General features: G+C 36.5%; 4 protein-coding genes and 1 pseudogene across 5 annotated transcripts; 3 read left to right on the top strand and 2 right to left on the bottom strand.

The window, feature by feature from the left end:
- The first annotated feature begins 365 nt into the window (after positions 1-365).
- Positions 366-2,045, top strand: mRpS26 (mitochondrial ribosomal protein S26). Its single transcript, XM_089728825.1, has 2 exons — positions 366-957; positions 1,759-2,045. Exons 1-2 carry the CDS (start codon positions 490-492, stop codon positions 1,927-1,929), a joined length of 639 nt encoding a protein of 212 aa, XP_089584951.1. The 5' UTR covers positions 366-489; the 3' UTR covers positions 1,930-2,045.
- Positions 2,046-3,222: 1,177 nt separating this feature from the next.
- Positions 3,223-13,195, bottom strand: RpIIIC53 (RNA polymerase III subunit C53). The gene is made up of 9 exons (XM_089728824.1): positions 12,924-13,195; positions 11,754-11,887; positions 10,538-10,650; positions 10,034-10,166; positions 9,195-9,284; positions 8,107-8,207; positions 7,401-7,526; positions 5,778-5,885; positions 3,223-4,786 (listed from the first exon to the last, which is right to left on the bottom strand). Exons 1-9 carry the CDS (start codon positions 13,082-13,084, stop codon positions 4,628-4,630), a joined length of 1,125 nt encoding a protein of 374 aa, XP_089584950.1. The 5' UTR covers positions 13,085-13,195; the 3' UTR covers positions 3,223-4,627.
- A 366-nt stretch (positions 13,196-13,561) lies between these two features.
- Positions 13,562-16,162, top strand: LOC149502716 (uncharacterized). The gene is made up of 4 exons (XM_089728826.1): positions 13,562-13,779; positions 14,257-14,490; positions 15,002-15,148; positions 15,747-16,162. The coding sequence occupies exons 1-4, from the start codon at positions 13,698-13,700 to the stop codon at positions 15,803-15,805; spliced, it is 522 nt and encodes a 173-aa protein (XP_089584952.1). The 5' UTR covers positions 13,562-13,697; the 3' UTR covers positions 15,806-16,162.
- Positions 16,123-22,596, bottom strand: Trs20 (trafficking protein particle complex subunit 2). 2 transcript variants are annotated; one of them, XM_089728829.1, is made up of 4 exons: positions 22,389-22,596; positions 21,964-22,113; positions 20,708-20,892; positions 20,223-20,394 (listed from the first exon to the last, which is right to left on the bottom strand). In XM_089728829.1, the coding sequence occupies exons 1-3, from the start codon at positions 22,476-22,478 to the stop codon at positions 20,713-20,715; spliced, it is 420 nt and encodes a 139-aa protein (XP_089584955.1). In that variant the 5' UTR covers positions 22,479-22,596; the 3' UTR covers positions 20,223-20,394; positions 20,708-20,712. The 2 variants fall into 2 exon arrangements, with proteins under 2 accessions (XP_089584954.1, XP_089584955.1); XM_089728828.1 differs by having other exon boundaries at positions 16,123-20,892.
- Positions 16,971-18,455, top strand: LOC149502715 (uncharacterized; annotated as a pseudogene).
- Positions 22,597-23,933: the final 1,337 nt, after the last annotated feature.

Below are 23,933 nucleotides of genomic sequence, written 5' to 3'. Positions count from 1 at the left end.
ACACTTTAACGAGTAAGCTTAGTGATATTTTGGTCTTATCACAGCAGTCGTAAATTACACCTCTGATTCAGAAGACGGGGCAGTAAATAACCGCCGTCGCTCTAAACATGTTTTCTGGGATCCTCTAGATCCACTCTCGGTACTTTTTCATTTTTGGGTCATGACTTGTTTTTCTAAATTATTTATTGATGAATACGGGCATTTACAAAACTTCACTACGATATTATTTCATTCATTGAAATCAATAAAATTTAGATTTAATTTGGTTTTTGTTCAATAGACATAATTACACAACAAAAGATTTGACTTGATGGCCTTTGTTCCCTTTGCCTGTTCAAGTGGACAACAGAGAATAACGAAACTTCAAATACTTCAATCACAGATTATCATAAAAAAAGTAAATAACCTTACACGCTGTTGTTACAATTAGTCCTAGTCTAAGAATTCGCGAGGCAAATATTCGAAATCATAGTCTTCGATCAGTAAATAATGTTCTCTCAAAGCTCTTACCTCAAACGAACGATACCCCTATTTATACAAACTGCCGGCGCCCATAGGAAGCCGAGATGGTTACCCGTAGCAAAAAGCAAGGTCTACCGTATACCAAAGCGGCCAACGACCTCCGAAGAAGAGCGAGTAGAGCTTCTGCGCCTCCACAACAATTACAAGACACAGATGAGGGCAATTCGGCGTTTCTACCACGAAGATATGATTAAGGAAAAATCCACAAAAGACAGTGCTAGTTCCGAAATGTCTCAACAGCTGGAGGCCGACGAATGGGCTCGATGCTTTGAGTTGAACGAGAAGTGGAACGCGGAGATAGCTGCAGCACGAGAGGAACGTAGAAAATTGGAAATAGCGAAACTAGAGGAATACACATTGGCCAGAATGGAGGCCAAGGACAAAGAACTACAAATAAAAATTAAAAAGGCTTCAGAGAAAATCAGGGAACAGAAGGTATTTTGTTTTTATTCAATTAATTTAAATTTAAATCCAACAAATAGCTTGTATCGCATTACATGAGTTTAGTCGTGGTTTAAATATACTACTTTTATCAACAAGTCACACATTGTATTTTGCAATAGCTCTTTATATTCATGTTTATATTTGGACTTAAAAATATTCATTTATTGATGAAGTAAAATTTTTGTGAATAATGGATATAAAATGTTAATTGAATAAAAGCAGTTAAATAATTCTCTCAGGTTTAGTCCCATGATCTCACCCACAAACAAAGGTGAAGTAAAAACAGCCCCTCAGGGCTATCGGTAGTTATAAATAAAACACTGACTAGTTTCCATACACTCATACTCAATCTTGTTCAAGATTCATATTCAAAATTCATAATTATCAGAACTAAGTTCATGTAGACTGAAAGTACTTAATAAAATAATTTTACTACATTCAAATACTAAAACTCAAAATTAAATAGAATAATTCATTGAAATATTTTATAAATGTTAGTGCTAGATGTGATAAGAATTCAACCATAATCACTGATTCCCCAAGAATTAAATCAATTTATGTACCACATTGCCTATTTTGTATTGTTACTGATGTTTTAAAGAAAAACAGTATTACTATATTAATTGTGAATAGCTAAACTAAACAAAAAAAAGTAAAAATTTGATGACATCCATGGAGCATGTATATCAGTAACTCCTGAAAAATCACAAACAATCATCACAACATCATCAAACTACTTATTCTAATCTTTTAAATGTAAAATTATTAAAACAAATTAAATTTCATTTTCAGGAATTATCCAAAACATTCATCACACCTGAAAATTTGGATGAAGCCATCGACTTAGCTATAGCGAACCCTACTGACTATAATTACGCTATTGACATGAAGGGAGTGAAGTTTGAAGGACGAGACACTATTATATCATATCCTAAAGAAGATAAAAAAGTAGCAGCAAATTAAAATTGTTAATTTAAATTTTAATGTATATAAAATAGTTTTTAATGAATTGTTACTTTACCAAAAAGCCTTAATTTTGTTCTCACAACACTGAAGTTTTGATAAAATGTTAACTGCTATATTATGTTATTACTTCAAAAATGAGTGTGAATATTGAGATGATATAGTCTCACTATTTGCTGTCGATCAGTAATTCATTTTGATTTCAAGGATGAGGCAACTGCTGTACCTACTGTAAAAATTGAGACTATATCTCAAGGTGGGTAGTGGGATTTAGGTTGTTGTAGGCTCCGGTAACCAGTTAACCGTGGGTTGGCGTGAGCTAGTCGTCAGACACCTGCGGACATGAGTCCGAAATTGTTTTAAAAAACACCTCGGCCATTCTTGAAACCGGAACGAATGACTGCGTAAAACCTCTTATGAGTCTGCACAGGTGGGTACCACCACGCAGCCTATTTCTGCTGTGAAGCAGTAATGCGTTTCGGTTTGAATGGTGGTGCAGCTGTTGTACTGTAAAAACGGAAACCTTAGAAGTCATGTCTCAAAGTAGGTAAAGGCATTTACGTTGTAAATGTCTTTGGGCTCCGGTAACCACCTAACACCGGGTGGGCCGTGAGCTCGTCCAACCAAATAACCAATAAATAAAAAAACGCTACACATTCACGAACATTTCCTACTGTGTTATGGATTCAAGAAGTGTGTATTCAAAACAAAAAATTCAAAACAAAAAATTCAAAAAAACAATTATTCAAAATACATATACACAAAATATCTTCAACAATGATACTAACTCCGACCACCAATCGAACTTGAGTCTCATTGCAGAGTAGTAAGGGTCATTAACCTTAGACCGATACGGCGACCAAAATCTAATAGGTCTATGCGACAGGCCTCGGGCCTGCACAGAGACCTACCAGACTTCGCAACCAGGTCAAGAGGCGATCTGCAACCCGAGGAGGCTGGCGAACAGGATTCAGACTCGTATACCCTTCTTTTTTTTTACCTACTAGCCTGATAGCCTTGAGAGGCTATGTCAGCATGTAGGTGAGCTCTCGGGGCTCAAACCAGGAGGCATTGCTAATACTGGCCCTAGCAAGAGTAGTGCTTCGCAGAATCTACCACCGGATCGGAAACGCGCCCCACTGAGAAGATCCGGCGAGAAACTCAGTAGGCTGTGTCTATGGTCAAAAGTTTCTCTAATTCATGTCCTCACTAAATGAGCGCGGTTGCAGAACATGTCAATGTCAATAATAAATATTTTGCTATCCATGTAATGAACGAAATGAAACAAAAAAAAACGAATCAATTACAACATAATTTATTATTTACAAACATAAAAACTTACATACTAATTACGAATTACCCTAAAAACGATTGTCTAGTCAAGTAAACTAAAAGAACTTTTGTATTGATACATTGATAATTTTGTTCAAAATTATTCTATAAGATCATGATTTAATTCCGTTCTATAAAACTAAAAGTCACTGTCTATATTGGAGCTCTATATTCGCTTTACGGGAAAGGGATAATAAAACTTCCCACCAATCACCCCCGAAAACATTATACTGTGGTTTTTACTGACAATTTGCTAAAAACTATATACAGCTCGACCAAGCTAAGTTTGCATCGATTACGTCACACTGCCGCTTAGGTACGGTCTGAAAAAAGGATTCGCTATGACTTTAAAAATGTAAACAAATGTTTGTTAGATTTTACTTTGCATTTATTGTTTTTAACAATATATTATACATAGGTACATTATACGGTTTTTGTATTAAGACCACATGGGCGTTCTCGCAATTTTTTAATTTGTATTCCAATTGCTCAGTTATAATTTTCCTTTATGTTTCTTTTTCAGGATTATGTTTCTCCCTTCAATGTGTACACACACACACACAAAAATCCTCTTGAAGTAAAAAAAAAATGAACGTTAAGCGTTCAGTAACAACAATTCAACAAAAACTTAACAAAAATAGTCTAATAATATAACTAAGCTTCAACAAAAAACCTAACAAGAACAGTTAAAAAATTTAAAATTCAACGTATAGGGAGACGAAAACTCGTATGAAGCGTGTCGACGACAAAGATGCTGACCGTACTGACGCGACAGGACGATCGCGGGAAGGTGAGCGGGGAAGCGGGCGGACCGCCGCATTCCAGCGAGCTGCAAACTTAGCTTGGTCGAGTAATAACGTTCTCTACTAGAGTAAAACATTTTTTTAACGTCTTGTCATATTATATTAACCTCAAAATTTAATACATATTACTCTGTAAATACTTCAAAGAACTTTTTGAAGAACACAAGATTCCACGTCCGGCGGTTTTAGTACCACACTTGCGCATTTTCGCTTAATAAATAATTCAAATTACACCTATATTATACTTTTAAACTTGTACACTATATTACTTCAAGAATTTGTCAAAAAATACTACGACGAAATACGTCAAAATGAATAGGTACGGTACGTAATCTAAAGTCGACTAATTGTTTCTTCCGTTACATACACATCTTTAAAGTATTATTTTATTGCTTATGCAGTTGCATAATAAATTAGTTCATACAACAACAACAATAGTTAATGCTAAGGTAGATAGGAAGTTTAGGAATAACAATTCAGTGTTTAGACAATATTAATTAGTCTTTTTAAATTCAGGTTTTTTTTAATTACTTGGCAATAAAAACTGAATGGTTTTATTATTTCTATAGAGGAATATCCCGAAACATTGTTTCCCAATCCGGGATCACGTTTAGTTTATGTCGGAGAGCACCTAAGGAGGTCACCTTGGCTGAACGTGACGCGTCATCAGTACTTACAGAAACCAGTTCTTGGTGGAACGCAGCTTTTGTGCCCATCGATACCTATTACACGAAAATACAATAGCTATTACACAAAATACTAGGAGATATTATTATTATGATAATTATCAGTTCGAGTATTGCTTGGATACTTAATACGTGTCCTATACACATTTTTATCATAGTTCGAATATATAATAAAAAAATCACAATCTTAAATTATTTTAACAACACCACTAAATACAGTTACAAATAATAATTGGCGAGTCCGATCGATTGGTTTTTATTGCTCTAAAACGCGCCTCCTGATGTGTAGTAGTTACTGGAGCCCATCGACCTCACGATTACCTTGAGACGTTGAGGTTGAAGCCCGTTCGACGTAACGCATGTCGGTTTAGTTTAGGTAAAGTAAGCACGAAAGCACCTACCCTTGCGGACTCAATGCGAGTCACCACTATTAAAAACCAGAGTAAAATTCAAATATGTTTTAAAAAAAAAACTTAAAAACCCGCTTTTATAGTAATCAAGGTGTGAGTGCATGGTGTCAATACTTAGTTATAAATATTTTATTGACAGATATGAATGAGTGTGATACGATATGAGCAGAAGGATTATCCTTGAGGATAATTTTGATAAAAGCACCCCACGCTTTTTTTACAATAAATGAATTTTCTATTTTTTTATTGGATTTTCTACAAAGGCGTGTTTTTTTTGTTTGTTTTTTTGCTACTGTTATTATTTTTTTAGTTTAAGTACATTTTATTTCATAAATTATTCACTAAAATACATTCACGCAAATACAATGGTTTCCAATTTGCTAAGTGAAAAAAAGATGGCGCTCAAATGTATTTGTTGTTTTGACTACCGAAAGTAAATAACGGGTCAAATTGTTTAAAATATTGAATTGTCATCGGTCCTTAATAACTACACCAAATTTAGAGTTAATCCGACGTTTTGAAGGGGGTCAAAATCATGTTCAAAAATTCTGTTACATATTAACTAACTAATGAAGCTAATGGAAGCGTATTAAAAATTATACAAAAGACAGTGTTACCTCAAATACAGTTTCTCCTAAAGCCAGAGTGACCCTCCCCGATCTGTGGAGTTGCAGCTTGCCGATTCTACCCTCCTCGAGGTCCGTCAGACGACACTTGTTGTCCTCCTGGGGGAAGGACGCGCATGGTTAATATCGGTTTTAATATAGTTCCTTCTTCAAACGAGGCTTGTGGAGAGTATTAAGCGGTAGGCAGCGGCTTGGATCTGCCCTTGGCACTGCTGAAGTCCATGAGCGACGGTAACCACTCACCATCAGGTGGGCCATATGCTTGTCTGCCTACAAGGGCAATAAAAAAAAACACCCAAAAAATTTAATTATGAAATTTTTGTTTTTTCGGCAATGAACGATCTCGCGGTGTGAAGTGGATACCGGAGCCGTTCTGTGTGCTTAGTGTGAGTTTTTGAACGTTTTCGATACCGTAAAAGTTAACTCAATTTTGTATGCAGTTGGAACAGCGCCCCTAGCGGCAAACGTACGCAAACGATCCAACACCATACAAATTGAGCGTTCACTAATCGCACCGAACAATTTTTTTTTTATTGCTTAGAGCTCACAGCCCACCTGGTTTTAAGTAGCTCATAGACATCTACGACGTAAATGCGCCACCCATCTTGAGACATAATTTCTAAGGTCTCAAGTATAGTTACAGCGGCTGCCCCACCCTTCAAACCGTAACGCATTACTTCTTCACGGCAGAAATAGGCAGGGTGGTGGTACCTACCCGCGCGGACTCACAAGAGGTCCTACCACCAGTAATGCGGCAGAATCGGGCAGGATGGTAGTACCTACCCGTGCACGGTTACAACGCGCCCAACCACCAGGCAATGTCAGTATGCTCGGGGGAGGGGTGTTATTCCCGAACTTGTGGACAACCTGCCCACACAGACTTACATCACTAAGCTCTGAAGACGTCATTATCGGCCGTTGTTGACTATAAAATTGAAACTAGTGGTCCTCCGGTAGTCGAAATTCGACTTTATTTAATTGAAATTATAAAGCACACTGTTATGATTCTATTGTCAAAGACTATTATTATACTTATATAATCACAGATTTCGCCAAGACTACACTTTAGACAAATATTAATAAATATAAACCATAATCTGTTCTTAATTTGACCACAGACTATAAGCAATAAGAAAAGTTAGACAATAAACAAATAGTATGCATGCGTGTCTATGTCAAATACATGGTAGTGTGTGTAATATATTTTTTTAATTGATTTAATGTATTTTTATGCATAATTTAAAAAAATATTACTCCTCTATATCTATACTAATATATAAATCTACAGTGGTTTTTACGGATGGTCCGTTATAACTACTGAACCGTGCATGCGATTGACTTGAAACTTGGTATCCATGTAGAAAATACATGTAATGGATAGGCTAATATTTATGAGTGTTGGACTCCCTACACCAGTTGCGGGGGCGTTAATGATGAGAATCTTTATGGGGGTGAGAAATAATAATGTTAATTTTAAATAGGTACCCAGCGAAGCGGACGGGTACAGCTAGTTCTGTATAAGTATGGGCAATTTCATAGTCCTTCGTCCGCGCAATTTTTGTAAAAAGGGGTACAAAGTTTTTGCGTCACGAATTAATATATATATATACGCACCTCCCGTTCGTCTCCCGCGCCGGGGTCCGCGCCCCCCCCGGCGGACGGGCCGGGCTCGTTCTTGGTCCTCCTCCGGGGAACGTCGTCCTCGACGCGGCCGCCTCTGCCCGGGAGACTCGAGGGGAGCTAAAAGGTTTTCAAGTCGTTTCTCTTATACACAGCATTCCTTATTACAAGAGAAATTTGATTTACGGACGTAAAATAAAGAAAACCACATTACTACGCACCGCAAAAGAAGTTTGAATTCTTTCACGTGCACCAAGTTTTATTTATTTATTGCTTAGATGGGTGGACGAGCTCACAGCCCACCTGGTGTTAAGTAGTTACTGGAGCCCATAGACATCTACAACGTAAATGGGCCACCCACCTTGAGATATAAGTTCCAAGGTCTCAGTATAGTTACAACGGCTGCCCCGCCCTTCAAACCGAAACGCATTACTGCTTCACGGCAGAAATAGACGGGGCGGTGGTACCTACCCGTGCGGACTCACAAGAGGTCCTACCACTAGTAATATGCGCATCATTTTTTGTTCTTGTAAATAAGCAGTATCCGGGTCTCATCTATTTAAGTTTCAATTGTAATAATGACTACGAATTGCAACGCGCGATTGCTTGGCGGCAAAAACCGTGTCATTGCCATCAACCGTTGCCATCCGTGGCAGGACACAACTTCAGGATACAAACGATACATTAGGAGGAGAGTTACCTGCAACATAATTAATGTTGATTTGTCGTTATTAAGTAAGTTCACTAAGTCCGTATCTTCAAACGCTTCCTTCACGTCTGGCTTTCGTTCTGGTGTGCTTACTGGAAATAATAAAAACGCTATTCATTTATCATAATTTATATACATATTATTATGTATATAGGAAAATATAAAAATGATAAATAGCATTCTCTATACCGATTTTATTTTTTATTAATTAGTAACTAAAGGCGTGTTTTGGTGTTGCCAATAAAAAAAAAGTGGAAATAGCAGCATAGCAGTCCGCTAATACTAGACTAGACTCTGACTTTTTTTCCTACCTAAGCTGATAGCCTTGAGAGGCTATGTCAGCGTAACCGAGCGAGTAGGTGAGCTCACGGGGCTCTAACCTGACGACGTTACTAACACTAACCCTATCAAGAGCCGTGCTTCGCAGAATCTACCACCGGATCGGAAACGCGACCCACTGAGAAGATCCGGCGAGAAACTCAGTGGGCTGTGTCTGAGGGTTAATTTACTCGTCGAGCCCTTCGTCGCAAGCGACGGGTTCGACGAGGACGGTGACCCTTGCTTGAGGTACCTAAAGCCGTTAATGGATCGGGAGGATCCGTAATGACGTGTTTAGGGCGACGTCGACTGTTTACCATTCGGGCCACAGGGTCGGGTATGAAACTAACCAAAAGCCGCCCTAAACACGTCCTTAGGGATCCATCAGATTCAATATTTACCTTGCATTAGACGCCTTCAGCTCTAACACTAGCAGCAGGCTTAGGGGCCCCGGTAACCGTACTCGTCGAACTCGACACAGAGTTCAACGTGCAACCTAACCCATGCATCAGCCCGCTGAGTTTCTCGCCGGATGTTCTCAGCGGGTCGCGATTCTGATCCGGTAGTAGATTCACTCGCGAAGCAGGTGCGTTTGAGTTGTTAGGTCTCCTTTGGAGGCGCTCGGGCAGCTGTTATCAAATCCCACCCCTCCTTGCTGAGCCTTTGCTCGCCCAATTGTCCCGGTAAAACTGGAAAGGCCTACGAACTACCAATAATCACACATTCATAAAAAAAGGTACTCTAATTTTGAGACTACTTACTAACACAGTCGCCATCTTCCCGGGGTTCGGTCTTAACAACAATCTCTTCTTTAACCTTGACTTTCGGTTTCGCATGAGTCTTGGCCCAGTCTGTCAAAGACGTGTATTTATGTAAACATTAACCATACACACCGCCGAGAAGAGAGGAAGATGCCGAAACATCATCCAGAGAGGGATAATGGGAGGAGATGGTCACGACCCTCAGGCATGAGGAATGCGACTCAGGGAGGAGGAACCATTGATTTAAAGCAGCGGTCGGGGAACTTTTTTAATTATTACCCCAAAATATTTTTGTCTAAGTTGATATTACTCCATGGCGAAGAACAAAAAAAAAACGAAATCGCTTCCTTTTAGCATCTTTCATATTATAGACCCCATGATAATTTGAAATCACAACGATTCTAAAGAAGTTTCACTGCAATATATACTTTTTACTCACAAAAGTTTCATTTTTACCTCCTTAAAATTTCATTTTACCCCTTTTGGGGTAATTTACCCCGATTCCCCGACCGCTGATTTAAAGGGACCGTAGCCGGATAGATCCTAAGTCCTATAAAAATACCATTCCAATGTTCAGGAATTTGTTAATCTGTGAAGTCGTTATGGACGGTATAGATCAGAGCGCGGATGCCGGTACCCGTCTCGAGAAGTGAAATGAAAGCCTCAATGTACAGTGTAACCCCTGTGCTTCACGACCGAGGTAAGCAGGACGCTATCACCTAACTCCAGTTCGTCACTTACAACCTCACCATAACCACGAGTAGAGACGAGGAGCATCTCTAGGGCGACGCTACACAGAAAATACTGAATAAACAAAGGAAAGTTGCTTAGGAACTCACTCCCATCGTCCATGGGTAGTTTGATGGGTGCGTCCCTGTCGAGGATGTCCTTAAAGTCGATGGATTCCAGCTCGTCAGTATCGCCACCTCTTAGAATCATATTTATCTTCTTCTCCTCCAGTTCTTTGTCGATCTAGAAAGATAGTGGATTTAGGTCACTTTTTTTTATTGCTTTAATGTGTGGAAGAGCACACAGCCCACCTGGTGTTGAGTGGTCACTGGAGCCCGTAGACATCTACAACGTAAATGCGCCACTCACCTTGAGATATAAGTTCTAAGGTCTCGGTATAGTTACAACGGCTACCCCACATTTCTAACGGAAATGCATTACTGTTTCATGGCAGAAATAGACAGAGTGGTGGTACCTACCCATGCATACTCAAAAGAGATCCTACCGCCAGTAATTACGCAAATTATAATTTTGCGGGTTTGATTTTTATTACAGGATTTTAATTACAACAAAATTAACCAATTAACCGATGAATGTAATTCAAATGTAAATACCTTCACGAAATCTTTTACTCTGATAGCTGGCTTCTTCAAAATGTTTGTAGTTTTTTCTGTGTCCCGCCCGTAGTACGAGCGACTTGAAGAATGCCTCTCTGATGAGCCGATGCCTGTAATCAATTATTTTGAGTTTTTAATTATTGACTGGCTTAATTTTCAGTATTCATTTAATTTTTAGGAGTAATCAAACTGAATAAAACTCAGCTATTTTTAAACGCTTACTCCTGTCTGAATTGTGAAGTTCTGAATGTAGTGTTATCATTAAAAAAAATTGAGTCATTCATTGATTGAATTCAACATCATTACTTAATGATTGATTAATGATTTTGTATTAATTTAGTAGCTATGATTCACAGAACTCAGTTGTACCAGAGATTGGAAGAATGTTTCGCGGATTTATAAAAACAAATGATGAATCATTCAAACAATTCAAACTAACATATTGATACGGTTGTATGAATCCATGGTTATTTCACTTTTAACAATAGCTTTTAATCATGGCATGAAAAAGAATTCATTCATTATGTAAGGTGAAATAAATAAATATTTACTAACAATCACGCCACGTTAACTGGTCCCCTGCTAAGTTCGTAAAGAACTTGTGTTACGGGTACCAGATAACGGATATAAATGTAAGATTTTTATTATACACATACATATATTTAATATACATCCATAACCCTGGAAAAGACATTTATATTTATCATACAAATATCTTCCCTTGGCGGGATTCGAACCCGCGACCCTCTTGTGTAGTGACCATGTCACTTACCACTACACCAGACGGCCGTTTCTATCTATATCTACATATATCTAATCTATAAGAACTAACGTCAATGTATCATCTCAACTGCAACAAAACAGTTTGGTTTTAAAAAAGTATTCTGATAGATGTAATAGTGATTACGGCACAGACATCATTGACAAAATAAACTGACTATATATATTATTATTTTTACATGTAATTCTACTTTCTTATCATCAACAACTCTATTAAACATAATAAACACTTTATTTCCAATGTTTGGAATACATTGGAGGTTTTGTGGTCATAACCTGATATTAAACTGTAAATTTTAATTATGCCTATGACTAGCAACAACAAAAATATTGTATATTATTGTTAATATAATATTGTAATTAATTATCAGTTATTTTGATGGGTAGCTAATGATTATAGAAGACAATTGAATTATTTATTTAAAATGCTAACCTTCAGAGAAGACACCAGCAGATTTTATAAGTGTTGGCCCATTTCTCTGATTCCTGTTAAAATTCCGGTTCCTGTGTGAATCCCTGCTGTTCTTCTCTTCATTCCTTGTTTCTTTGGCACTTGTCGTTGCTTGTCTATAATTATACTTCAATTAATTTCTTTACACTAGATCAAAATATATTAATAACTCTAATTTTATACTAATGGTGGTAAGGCACTTTTTCCATCTTGGTTTGAAGGGTGGGGCAGCTGTTATACAATACAAAAAGGACCGCCATTACAAAAGAAAATGAATGAAATGTTATACAATATAATTGAGGCTTCATCCTCATATCTAAATGTTAATCATGGCATTCATGGTGTGATGTCTAAAGACACTGGTATCCATTTACCTGGCTCTGTAATATATAAATAAAAACAATCAACCTTATATATTTACAGGGATGCTGACAGTTCAGAAGCGTGTCAGCCTCCTGTAGTAAAAGGATTAAAAGCCACATTTGTGATTTTTTTATAACTTGCATACAAACAGGAACAGGAGCTAGATGTCTTGGGGATGACGTGGGAGGAGCTAGAACAGACTGCTCAAGACCGATATAAATGGAAAATTTGATTCGAGCCCTACACCCCAGCAGAGGCTAATAGGAAATAATGATTATGATGATGATTGCATATAAACATAATGTTGCAGTATTTAAGATTATTACGATGATGCTAGATTTTTTTGACTAGGGGATGACGTGAGCTTGGCATTTTAGGTTTTTAGAGGTATTACTATTTTATTTGAAATAAATGTTTCTTATTTTTTAAGTCAAAGATTAAAAATGTCAAACTTGTCGTACGGTTAGTTGTCAGCAGCCATGGTTAGGGGTTATTATTATTACTTTAGAATATAGAGCGGTTTCAGATTGCAAGTAAGTCATGTATGTGCACTGTGCTTTTGTAGAACATTCTGTTATTATGGCTGATAACTGAAATAACTAATCCACCCAAGACATAATGGTTTCGCAGTTTCACATTTCGTCAACGGAGTACATTGCTCGGTCAGTGCCTCACGAAAGCGAAGTTCTTAACGAGGGCCCAATGTGTCCAGAATTGATGGCGATATTGTGGTGGTTGCAAAAAATAACCATCTCTGTAATGTATTCTTACATTCTGAATGTAACTCACCCTTTATTTTTACTCCGAGCTACGTTCAAGTTAGGTGTGAAGACTTTTTTGTTTGGTTTGACTCCTCCAAGCATAAGATCTCTGGGTGCTTTTAATGAAGCGAGCCTCTGCATGGGATCTGTACCCAGTCCATTCGGTTTAGATGATTTATCACCGGACATTGCAATTTCTTTTTCAAAGTAATATATTAGTTTGAAATTTAGAAACTCTTATATTTGTCTAACCTATAAAAATGTTTTCAAACATACATCAGCTGCAGCTGACATACAAAAGGAACGCATGCTATACAGCCAAGACTTTTGGAAAATGGCATTGCGAGTGATTTTGTTTTGTACACATAGGTATTATATTATATTGTAAGAGCGTAAGATGGGATTAGTTCGGGCTCAATTCTCAGGGTCCCTTTCTCAAATAAAATTCCACAAAAGAGCTCTAGCTTGACTAGGCTCCACTTTCCCTTGTACTCTGCTGTACAATATAGTTTAAAACGGGTGAACAATACTCTTAGTTTTTTACATTTTATTTATGATACGGTACTGTGATATATTTTACCATATTGTTTTTACATATTTTTATTATTAAATTATTCGCCAAGGGCTGGTCATTCTATTAGTTTATAATCTATGACATATGTTCTTTGCCGTTGATTCGTCGTTGTTTTGAAAATGAATGAACAGTGAACTTTAGTAGCCGTTGTAAATTCGTTAAACAATAGCAAATAACGACGTTATAGAAAAAATCAGTCTATCGAAATTAACCTTCGATTTAGCCACAATGTCTCTGTTTGATATTTTTGGAGATCACCTTACTAGACAGGCCGTGAAAAATGTTTCCCGGCAACCTCTGCATAATATAGGTAAATATAATTTATTTTAAAAACTTTTACTACTCTTAAAAATTAATATATCTGAGCTAAATGAGACCACACATTATTCATTGGGAAACCGCAGCTTGAATGAATTGCACTATGTTTTAATTATATAACTTACTTTTTCTTTTAAGTCGGTTCACGTCGTAATGTATCTAGCGGCAGCTCTACACTTACAAACTATGTCCATGAGACTATATTTTCATTTTTCAATGCGAATGTTTTGCCTACAGTGATATATTATTATAACTAGAAATCATCATCAGCCCAAAGTCCTTCACTGCTAGACATAGGTCTCCCCCAATGTACACCATTGAAACCAGTCTTCGGCTATGCTCATCAATTTTCGTAACTTCGCAACCTTCGCAAATCATCACCTTTAACATTTCTGACGGAAAAATGGCAAAAAGTATGTTCATGAACAATTGTTATGTAGTAATTTTTCAATTAATAAGTGATTTTCAGAAAACATGGGCAAAGTAGTCTCAGCAGGCCCCACAAAACCAAATGAACCAACAAAAAAAGGGGAAACCAAGAAATCTTTTCTATCAAATACTGGGAAAGCAATTCAGAGCACACCATCACGTAAAGTGTTCACCCCTCGTGCTGTGAATGTGGGTTCTCTCATATATACTGATGAGGATGGTGATAAAGGATGTACATTTGAAGAAATCGAATTCACAAAACCTAAACACTATGGTATATTTTTGATTCTATAATTAGCATTATTTTGTTAATGAAAAATTTAGTAATAAGAACCATTAGCTTGTTGATTAAGCAAACTAACACTGCATGATACACAAGGCTGCTTATGAGAACATCAGCTAAAACGAAAAAAAAAATTGGAAGTCTTTTTCTTTAATTGGATGGATCAGCTCGCAGTCGTCTTGGTTTAAAGTACCCACCTCAAGACGTCTCAGTTTTATAGTACAACTATGCCTGCACAACTATAGGCTTACTGGTATTTAGGTGTCCTGATTTACCTGCAAGGGTACCGATACCCCCTATTATTTCTGCCGTGAAGCAGTAATGCGTTTTAGTTTGAAGGGTGAGGCAGCCATTATACTATAATAACGGTGACCAACTCAAGGTGGGTGATGGCATTAAGTTGTTTATGTCCATGGACTTCAGTAACACCAGGTCCATCCATCTAAGCAATTAATAAATAAATTGATAAAATCCTTTTGCTGTTAAAATCAATATTTTTCAGATAATTATCAAAGAGATTTGTTTGACTTTATTCCACTTTCGGAACCTTGTCACCTGAAGCAGCTCTCCCCGCCAAGCACCCCTCCACCTATAATTAGGAGACACAGCATGGAGCTTGAATGCTCATATCAAGATGAGTTTTATACTGGTAATTTTTACAAAACATTCACAATAAGAATGATGACTGCTCATCTTCTTTTTCAGTTGTCCATAACTTAGTTTCTTTAGATTTATTTTAGTAATAAATTGGCTTAAAGCATGTGTTATTAGAAAATTTCCCATTTCGATATATCAGCACGATACGAAAAACCCTCTCATCATGGCCGCCGGTAACTACATTGCTGATCCTGCGGACCAAATGGTAAACAGTCGCCGTCGCCCAAAACACGCCATCTCGGATCCTCCCGATCCATTAACGGTGCTTTTAGGTACCCCAAGCACCGGGCATCGTTCTCGTCGAACCCGTCGCTTGCGATAAAGGGCTCGGCGAGTGAATTAATCCACAGCCACAGCCCACTGAGCTTCTCGCCGGATCTTCTCAGTGGGTCGCGTTTCCGATCCGGTGGTAGATTTTGCGAAGCACTGCTCTTGCTAGGGTTCGTGTTAGCAACATTGTCAGGTTTGAGCCCCGTAAGCTCACCTAGTAGCCGGGCGACGCTGATATGATCTCTCTAGACCAGCAGTTTGTTAGTAAAACAAAAGAAAATTTCACAATTTTAGCTTAAATAACATTTTTTATGTTACAGATGATTTTTCAAATGAGAGTTTGCCCGAAGAAGATTTGGGATTACCTATACTATATTAATTATTAAGGAAGCCAATTGCATAACTGTAAAATAATTATAGAACTAATTTATAAAACATAAAATGACATGAATTCCATTTCAATTTAATTTTATGGGTTTTTTTTGTTAATAAAACATACTGGCAAGTACAATATTTGTAATTTTAGGTCTACTATTTTCCGACGATGATCCAAAAAGATGCGTATGCTAAGATTAGCTAACTTTTAATAACAGGGATAGTATTGATAAAAATTAAACCTTCTGCCTAGTATTTTGTTCCGTTGTTATTCGAGTGTATTTTTTTACTAACAAAAAAATAATAATAAAAACTTTGATATTTGGTAAAGAACTTTTAATTACAATATTTACAGTCTTAACATCAATTTTTTTATAAACATTTACCTGCTTAGCTTATATAAAATAAAGTAGGTATAATAATTTATTTATTTGTGGAACCTTTTATAGATTTTTTTGTATAGGAAGGTGAACAAGCTGAAGGTCCATTCAGTCTGGAGTCTGTAGAAATCACAATGTGAATGCCACCACCCACCTAGAGACAAGGTTGTTGTGGTAGGTAGTTATGTAACAAAAAAATTACAAGAAGCTTGAATCATACTAATAACATTTTGAAGATAAGTTTACTTAAATAGAGTTTCCTCAATTACATAATAGCTGTAATACCATTAAAATCACAATACAGGGTGTCCGGTAGGAGATTTATGTTTTAAAAAGCAAATATCACGAAAAACTATAAACGGTGTGGGGGGAGGGCGGAGCCATTCGACGCTCAGAGACTCGGCTCTTACAAGCTGCAAGGAAATTCGGAAGCGTTATGAGTTTTCCAATGAAACACTTCCGCTCCTCAAACATCTATCACCTGAAGAAGCTGTGCGCCACAGCAATAGCGACTATTTTCCTGGCAACATTAACGGAAGTAGGTAAGTACCCAAAACTACCAGGAATTGCCAAAATTGAAAGTGACCTTCAAAAAATTGATAACGAGTGGCGACTTTTACCAGATGTCAACAAATTTTTGACAAATTTTGGATATTTAGTCAAGTTAACAACATGAATACCAAGATGCGAAATAAATTAGTAACTTAGAAACTGTACAAAGTTTAAGGTATCGCGCGACATGTGCGACAAAATGAGAAGCAAGGACCAGTACCTACGCACTAGATAAACATGAATCCGAAGTGATAGAAAGGATAAAAAACCTTTATGGAGAAAAAACCAAAGGAAGAATAGACACTTTTAAAATAATTGATTAAATACGGCAGTTTGGTATTTTTTCCTTTGAAATACGGCAAACCAGACTCTGACATAAGGCAGCTCAGATTTAAGGTAAACCATACATTGTTGGCACCCCCAGGTGATTGGCACTCTGATTTAAAAATTCAGTGTAATTCCTGTTTATTTACTGTTGCAATACTTTATTGGGTAGAATATCTAATAATCTGTAGTGGCAACACTGTTATCAGCCATATTTCTTTCACAGCTGTTTGTGAGCTTTTATGGAAATGAAGTCGTCGTTATCGTATTATTTTTTTACAGAGAGGTACCAGGTACCTACCCTGCTTTAAAATACCGAAGGTTACGGATGGAAAAAAAATTACAAAAGCATTTACAGAAGAAGATGTAGAAAAAGCCTTGCAAGCCATAAAAATGGAATGGGTAAGAAAACTGCTGCAAATAAATTTAATATCCCACGAGCAACTTTGCAGTTACGCATATCCCCAATTTGTCAAAAGTCGACCTGCTTCAGATACAGTTCTGTCTAATGCAGAAGATTAAGAGATAGTCAGATAAATAAATGCAGCTTGTAAAAAAGGATTTCCACGGCGTAAAGAGGATATCATAAAGAGCGTCAAACTGTATTTGGATGAACATCCCAGACATGTTTTATGGATAATACACCAGGCGAGGGATGATATAAACTATTTTTGAAGAGGCATCCTGAGCTTTCTATACGAACATTAGAGGCTGTTGTTCAGCAAGCTCAAAGTTGTCAGAGAAACAAATTAGAAACTGGTTTACACAAGTAGAAGATTATCTGAAAGAAAACTATCTATTTCATATTTTGAGTGATCCATCCAGAGTTTACAATGGGGATGAAACGAATTCTATTTTATGCCCAAAGAACACCAAAGTTATCGCTTTAAAGGGAACCAAAAATGTGTATCAAAGGCTAAATCATGTGTTACTGTAATGTTCACATTTTCGGCGGATTGTGTAACAACCACCTATGATTATTTACCCCTTAAAAAGAATGCGACCTGAGATTCAAAAGTCTGTGCCTAATGAGTGGGGTATTGGCTTGTCAGATAATGAATGGATGAAGACCGAGCTTTTCATCCAGTACATACAGAATGTTCTGCATCCAGCGCTAATGGAGATGAATATCACTTTTCCAGTAATTCTTTTTTTGGATGGACATAAAAGTCACACAACACTTCAGCTTACTCAACTTTGTCAAAATCTTGGTATAATACTTATAGCTCTATACCCTAACGCGACACTGATTTTGCCACAGCAGACATAGCGGCGTTATACCCAATAAAAGTAATGTGGCGTAAAGCAGTCCTAGAATGGCGAATGGATAACAATATAATCTGTACTAAAAACAGATGTTGCTCCTATATTGGAGAAGCTTTTACCCAAATTAAATAAGACGACGTTGAAGAACGGCTTTGAAGCTTGTACCCATTTAATTCAGATCAAGTAAACTACACAAAAAATTTAATGCCCACAAACCAGTTCAAGAAATTTAGGATGACAACTGTTCTACAAGTCTTAACTATCAGACATTTGAAGAAATAGTTGGACCACAGTTAATCAGAAAGACGAAAAATAAGGTGGTAGGTAAATCAATCGAAGCTAAAGGCTTCGACTTGTATAAATATCTCGTACTAAAATTTCAACACACGAGTCATGCAAATATTAGAAACAACTTCTAAGGAACTAATCCAACACATGGACAGGGGCAATTCAAATGAACAAAACAACGATGGTTCAGAAGATTTGACCATAATGGCAGCTCTCAATGAATTAACGACAATGCCAACAGAAGTAGAACTTTTGATAAATGAACCAGAACTGTCAACTTATTAACTTCAATCCAAAAACACTGGCACTTCTAAAACAAATACGATGGTTGAAGATTATTCAGGAACCTCAGGACACGAAAAACCTCTGAATGTTGAACTTCAGCATCAAGGGGTTGAGGAATTACCTTTAGCATCCTGTATAAATCTTACATCGACAAACGATTCAGTACCAGAAGCTGTACAAACGGTTGAGGTTATTTCTGAGTGTGAAAGAGAAAACCAAACACCGATATATGTAATACCTATTCCATCTACCAGTCGTCAAAGCGTAGAGCTGATTGGAGAAAAATGGGTACTAGTGGATGACATGCCAACCGAAGTCCCTTCAAAGAGTCCAATATAGAAACAAAATATAAAAGATTTTTTAAAGTTACCAGAGACTCCAATTAAAGCACAAAAAGGTGGTATATCGTTCTTTTGTTTTAACGAGTAAAAATTGGGAAGCTGTAGAACTAGAAAAACAACAAAAAAAAGATGAAAAAAATACAAGAAAAGGAGAACAAACGAATAGTAAGACTAGAAAAAGCCAAAGAGAAACGCTCACTCAAGGAAATAAAACAAGCTGAAACCATAAATAAAAAGAACAAAGCTAAAAATTTAAATTTCATTATTAAAAATGTGGATGATTAAGCAAGATTATCAATAGTAGATATATCTGCCAATGACATTTAGTGACAGATGGTGCTTAAATAATATACGTACTACTATTTGTTTCAGTATGCCTCGCAATTATAAAAATATTCGAAACAAAACATATAAAAAATACGATGAGAATATTATTACAAATGCTCTTCGAGAATATGAAAGCACAAAAATGTCATTTGTAAGCATAGCGAAACAATGCAATATTCTAAAATCTGTTCTACAGAGACACTACACTCAAGTTATGAAGAAACCGGGTGGGTAAACAGTTTTGAGTAGACGTAGAAAAACATATCATTGAATATTTGAATATGTTCTGAATGGGGCTATCCGCTTGACACTTACGACTTGAGGCTTTTAGTAAAAGGATTTTTAGATAGATCAGACATAAAGATTAAGAGATTCACAAATAATATTATGCCAGAACACTGATTTTGTCAGTGGCTTTTTAAGAAGACATCACAATAAAATTTCTGTAAGAATAAGAATAAATAATAATACCTACAACGACTCTTATTTACGTCCCTACCTATCTACTCCATAATTGTGTATTAATTATATTTTTTGTCTTTTGACAGTCGTGACCTGTTTTCCCTAGCAACCCCTTATCCGCCCCAATTGACCCCACATTCAGTCTGAAAAGGAACAGTATAGTATTTAGTAAATAAATTAATAACCGATTAAATAATTGTTAATTTATAAAGACTATATTATTTAAGTTAGCGGACATACATTTCACTCAAATGATATTCACTTTTATTAATGTAACTCTATAAGATTATAGTGCCAAGTTCAATTTTGTCCCTTTTCATCCCGTTTTACGGTATTATATATGTTCATAAAATCTCTTGTTCAAATCTCTAAAACAAACCATACATTAGAATAATAATTATTAAGCAGCCTAGCAATGTTTTTAAACGATTATTTTTAAGACTTTAAAGATTAACTAGAGTTAATGACAATCTTCAATGGCCATAACAAAACTGTAATGTTGATAAAGTAGATAACACATAGGATTTATATTTTCACAAAATAATTTATGTTGTGTATCAAGGTAGATGGTGGCATTCGTGATGTGATATCAATAGGCACCAGTAACCATCTTACGTAATATACAACTGTGAAAGCTCATTCACCCATGCAGTATTTTATAAAACAACTTAGTTTACTAACTAGTATTAAGTTAAATATTTCTTTCCTAAAAATTGAACTTTCTTTTCAAAAGCAGGCATTGTGATTGGTGTATCCTCTTTGTAAAATGGATTCAGCATCAATTTAATGTAACACTCATAGACATCTGTGAAGAAATTTTTTATACTGTCTTCATTTCTTGTATCATGAACTATTATGAACCTCATCTGGAAAAATATTTTAGTTTAAAATATAATAATATATACTAGTTACATGACTACAAAATTTGTTTAGTTGTAATTATTTTAACAGCTAGCAGTTGTCTACTGATAAGAGTGGAAAGTAAAAGTAGAAAATCCTTTTTTTTTCACCTAACTATGCCGTTTTTTTTTTTTCTTTCGGGTAGAGGGCCGAACCTCCTACGAGGTCCCCGCGCAAAAGAGGCGCGCGGGGTATGTGAGACTCTACGATCTGCATGGTGTTGTGAGCAGACCGCGGGACCAAGGATTTTAGGGCCCACCCACTAAACGACTCCCCTGCACTCTTAATTGAGCCCTTCGTCGCAAGCGACGGGTTCAGTGAGTTGATAGTTTACTATTCAGTCCACAGGATGGGGTATGTAGTTTCCAGTGGCCATGACAAGAGGGTTTTCTTGTCGTGCCCTGGCGCAACAATGGCGACTGTATATACATACTGATTGAGAAGATCCCCAAGACTGTTTTATAGTTCAAAAATGTTTTCTAAAATTTTGTTTTTTATTATTTAATCAATATTAAACTACATAATAATTTGATGATAATTAAAGTCTAGTATTATGGCTGATCTGATGACAGCACTCAAATATCTACCCAAACTTACATTCTTTATGTTCAAGAGCAACATTTTTTTTATTTATTGCTTAGATGTGTGGATGAGCTCACAGCCCACCTGGTGTTAAGTGGTTACTGGAGCCCATAGACATCTACAAAGTAAATGCCCCACCCGCCTTGAAGTTCTAAGGTCTCAGTATAGTTACAACAGCTGTCCCACCCTTCAAACTGAAACGCATTACTGCTTCACGGCAGAAATAGGCAGGGTGGTGGTAACTACCCGTGCGGACTGCGGACTCACAAGAGGTCCTACCACCAGTAAAACATAGAGATCTATTGTACAATTGTATGCTATTATGCCTTAGAAGGCAATATCAATCGAAAAATAAGTATAGCAGCATTTTACTCGTTATTCTAACCATACCAGACCACTTTTTCACACTCTCGGTTTGCCACTAACTGTCAAATATAGTGTAATAAAAAAATTACCTGGCTTGCTGTAACAAAAGCAGACACGAACCACTGGTTGAATTTGTCAACAGATTTTAAATAACAATTTGGTACTTTCCACATGTGTTCATCAACTAGATCTAGGGCAGCATGGGCTATGAACTGGTTCAAATGTCTGTTATCTTCCTTCTGAAATTAGATATGAAATGAATGAAATGACTGAACATAATATTCCAAGTACAAGTAATTGTAGTTTTTCGACTGAATATCAATGAATGTCGTTTAAATTATAGAAACAGTAAGTAAACGCTATGTACATTATCAATGTCAAAAGTAGCCAAATATGTTCACGAACTTTCTGGAAGTTCAATGATAACGATATGACCAATAATTATCGCAGGCTAGGTATGCCTAGTCTGTGTTTAAATACTAAGTTTTGTTAAAAAAGAGAAACTATGTTTTACCTTTGTTTCTTTAGTAACAGGAATGAAATCCATTTCAAAGATAGGATTGTCAGAATGTCCGACTATAACAAAATAATATGTGCCGGCCATGATAAATTTCCCATTAATTTAAAAATAATTAAATTAAGTGAATGAGAGCACCTACTAAAATTTGTATTTTCAAGTCAAACTTTTAGTTTCTGTCAATCCAGTCAATCTGGTTTTGACAATGTTTTGACACCATTCATTTTCATTCATGCTGACACACTATTTACAGCCATTGGGTTCTTGTCTTTTTAGATAAACTTGTTTTTCAAATCGACAGTTATGAATAAAATAATCCTCATTAAATGGCGCAGTGTTCAGTGACGCATCCACAGCAATACGTTGTTTTCGTGTTTTCAGTCTAGTACGGATTTTCTATGTAAGACTTTAACGATTAGTAATAATGGTCTGGTACATTCTAGCTTGGTTAGGTCAATGAAAGATGACTACTGTGATTTTATGGCGGAAACATAAAGACCAAATTAGTTTAATGATTCGTTCTAACAAATTTGATTTAAGGAAAGAAAACTCAACATGACTACCTAAGTATGTATTTGCAAAAACTCAATTTCTCAGTAAATGACCGTCATTTTCCTGTAAATAAGAACTGAAAATTTTTAGAACATACTCAGCTAGATTAACCGAGCTAACTATAACCATGAGCTATACCAAATGCACGATGAGCCAAACGTTATAAAAACCATAAAGACCGGGTGCCTGCGAGGGGCAGAATATGTGATGCGAATGGATGAGACTAGAGAACACAAACGCCTTCTGGAAGACCAGCCAGGCAGAACTAGTAGAAGCAGGCCAAGCTCAGATGGTCGGACGTCGTCGGCCAAGACATAAAGAACTTGGGGTGATAAGTTGGAGTTTCTTTCTCCACGAATAAATCGAACCTCCAAAAATTTACTGGACCCGGCTTAGGGCCAACCCGCGGCTGTAATGCCTGAGACGACGAGGTAGACTAAATGGTCGATAAACCTATTTCCATAAATCACTTACAACTAAAAATAAGACAATTTTTAAAATAAGAAACAAAAGTACTACATACCTACACATAATATAAAAAAAAAAAAAAGGAAAATACTACCGGTAAAATGGGGCGATTAGGGATTGAGAGGCGAATCGGGAAAAAACCGGGAAAATCTTTCGACGCTCAATATAAGTTTTATATTCGTTGCAAAATCTTCCGTTTTTTGTAGTTGAATAGTAGAATGTTGAAAGTTCACAAAACAAATCTGAATATGCATGATAATAGCTGCTAACTTATAAAAAATCGCGTTTCAAATTAACTTCCTGTGGTGGTAATTATTTTAGTGCTAGAAACTTTGCTCTCTTTTATTTATTTGATAATAATAGAAGACGACTATGATTTATAAACGTTATTTAGTGTTTGAACCAGCATATATCTTAAAGGTAAGTCCCAGTTGTTATTGGTTTTAATGTATTTGATTAAATAAAAATACATGTAAAAATCTGTTGTTTTTGGGGATATTAGGGACGTCTTAGGTATAAATA

Source organism: Bombyx mandarina, chromosome 07, assembly GCF_030267445.1.
Source record: "Bombyx mandarina strain Sakado chromosome 07, ASM3026744v2".
NCBI lineage: Eukaryota > Metazoa > Arthropoda > Insecta > Lepidoptera > Bombycidae > Bombyx > Bombyx mandarina.
The sequence above is the reverse complement of the archived record's forward strand: the minus strand, read 5'-3'. Positions and strand labels throughout refer to the sequence as shown.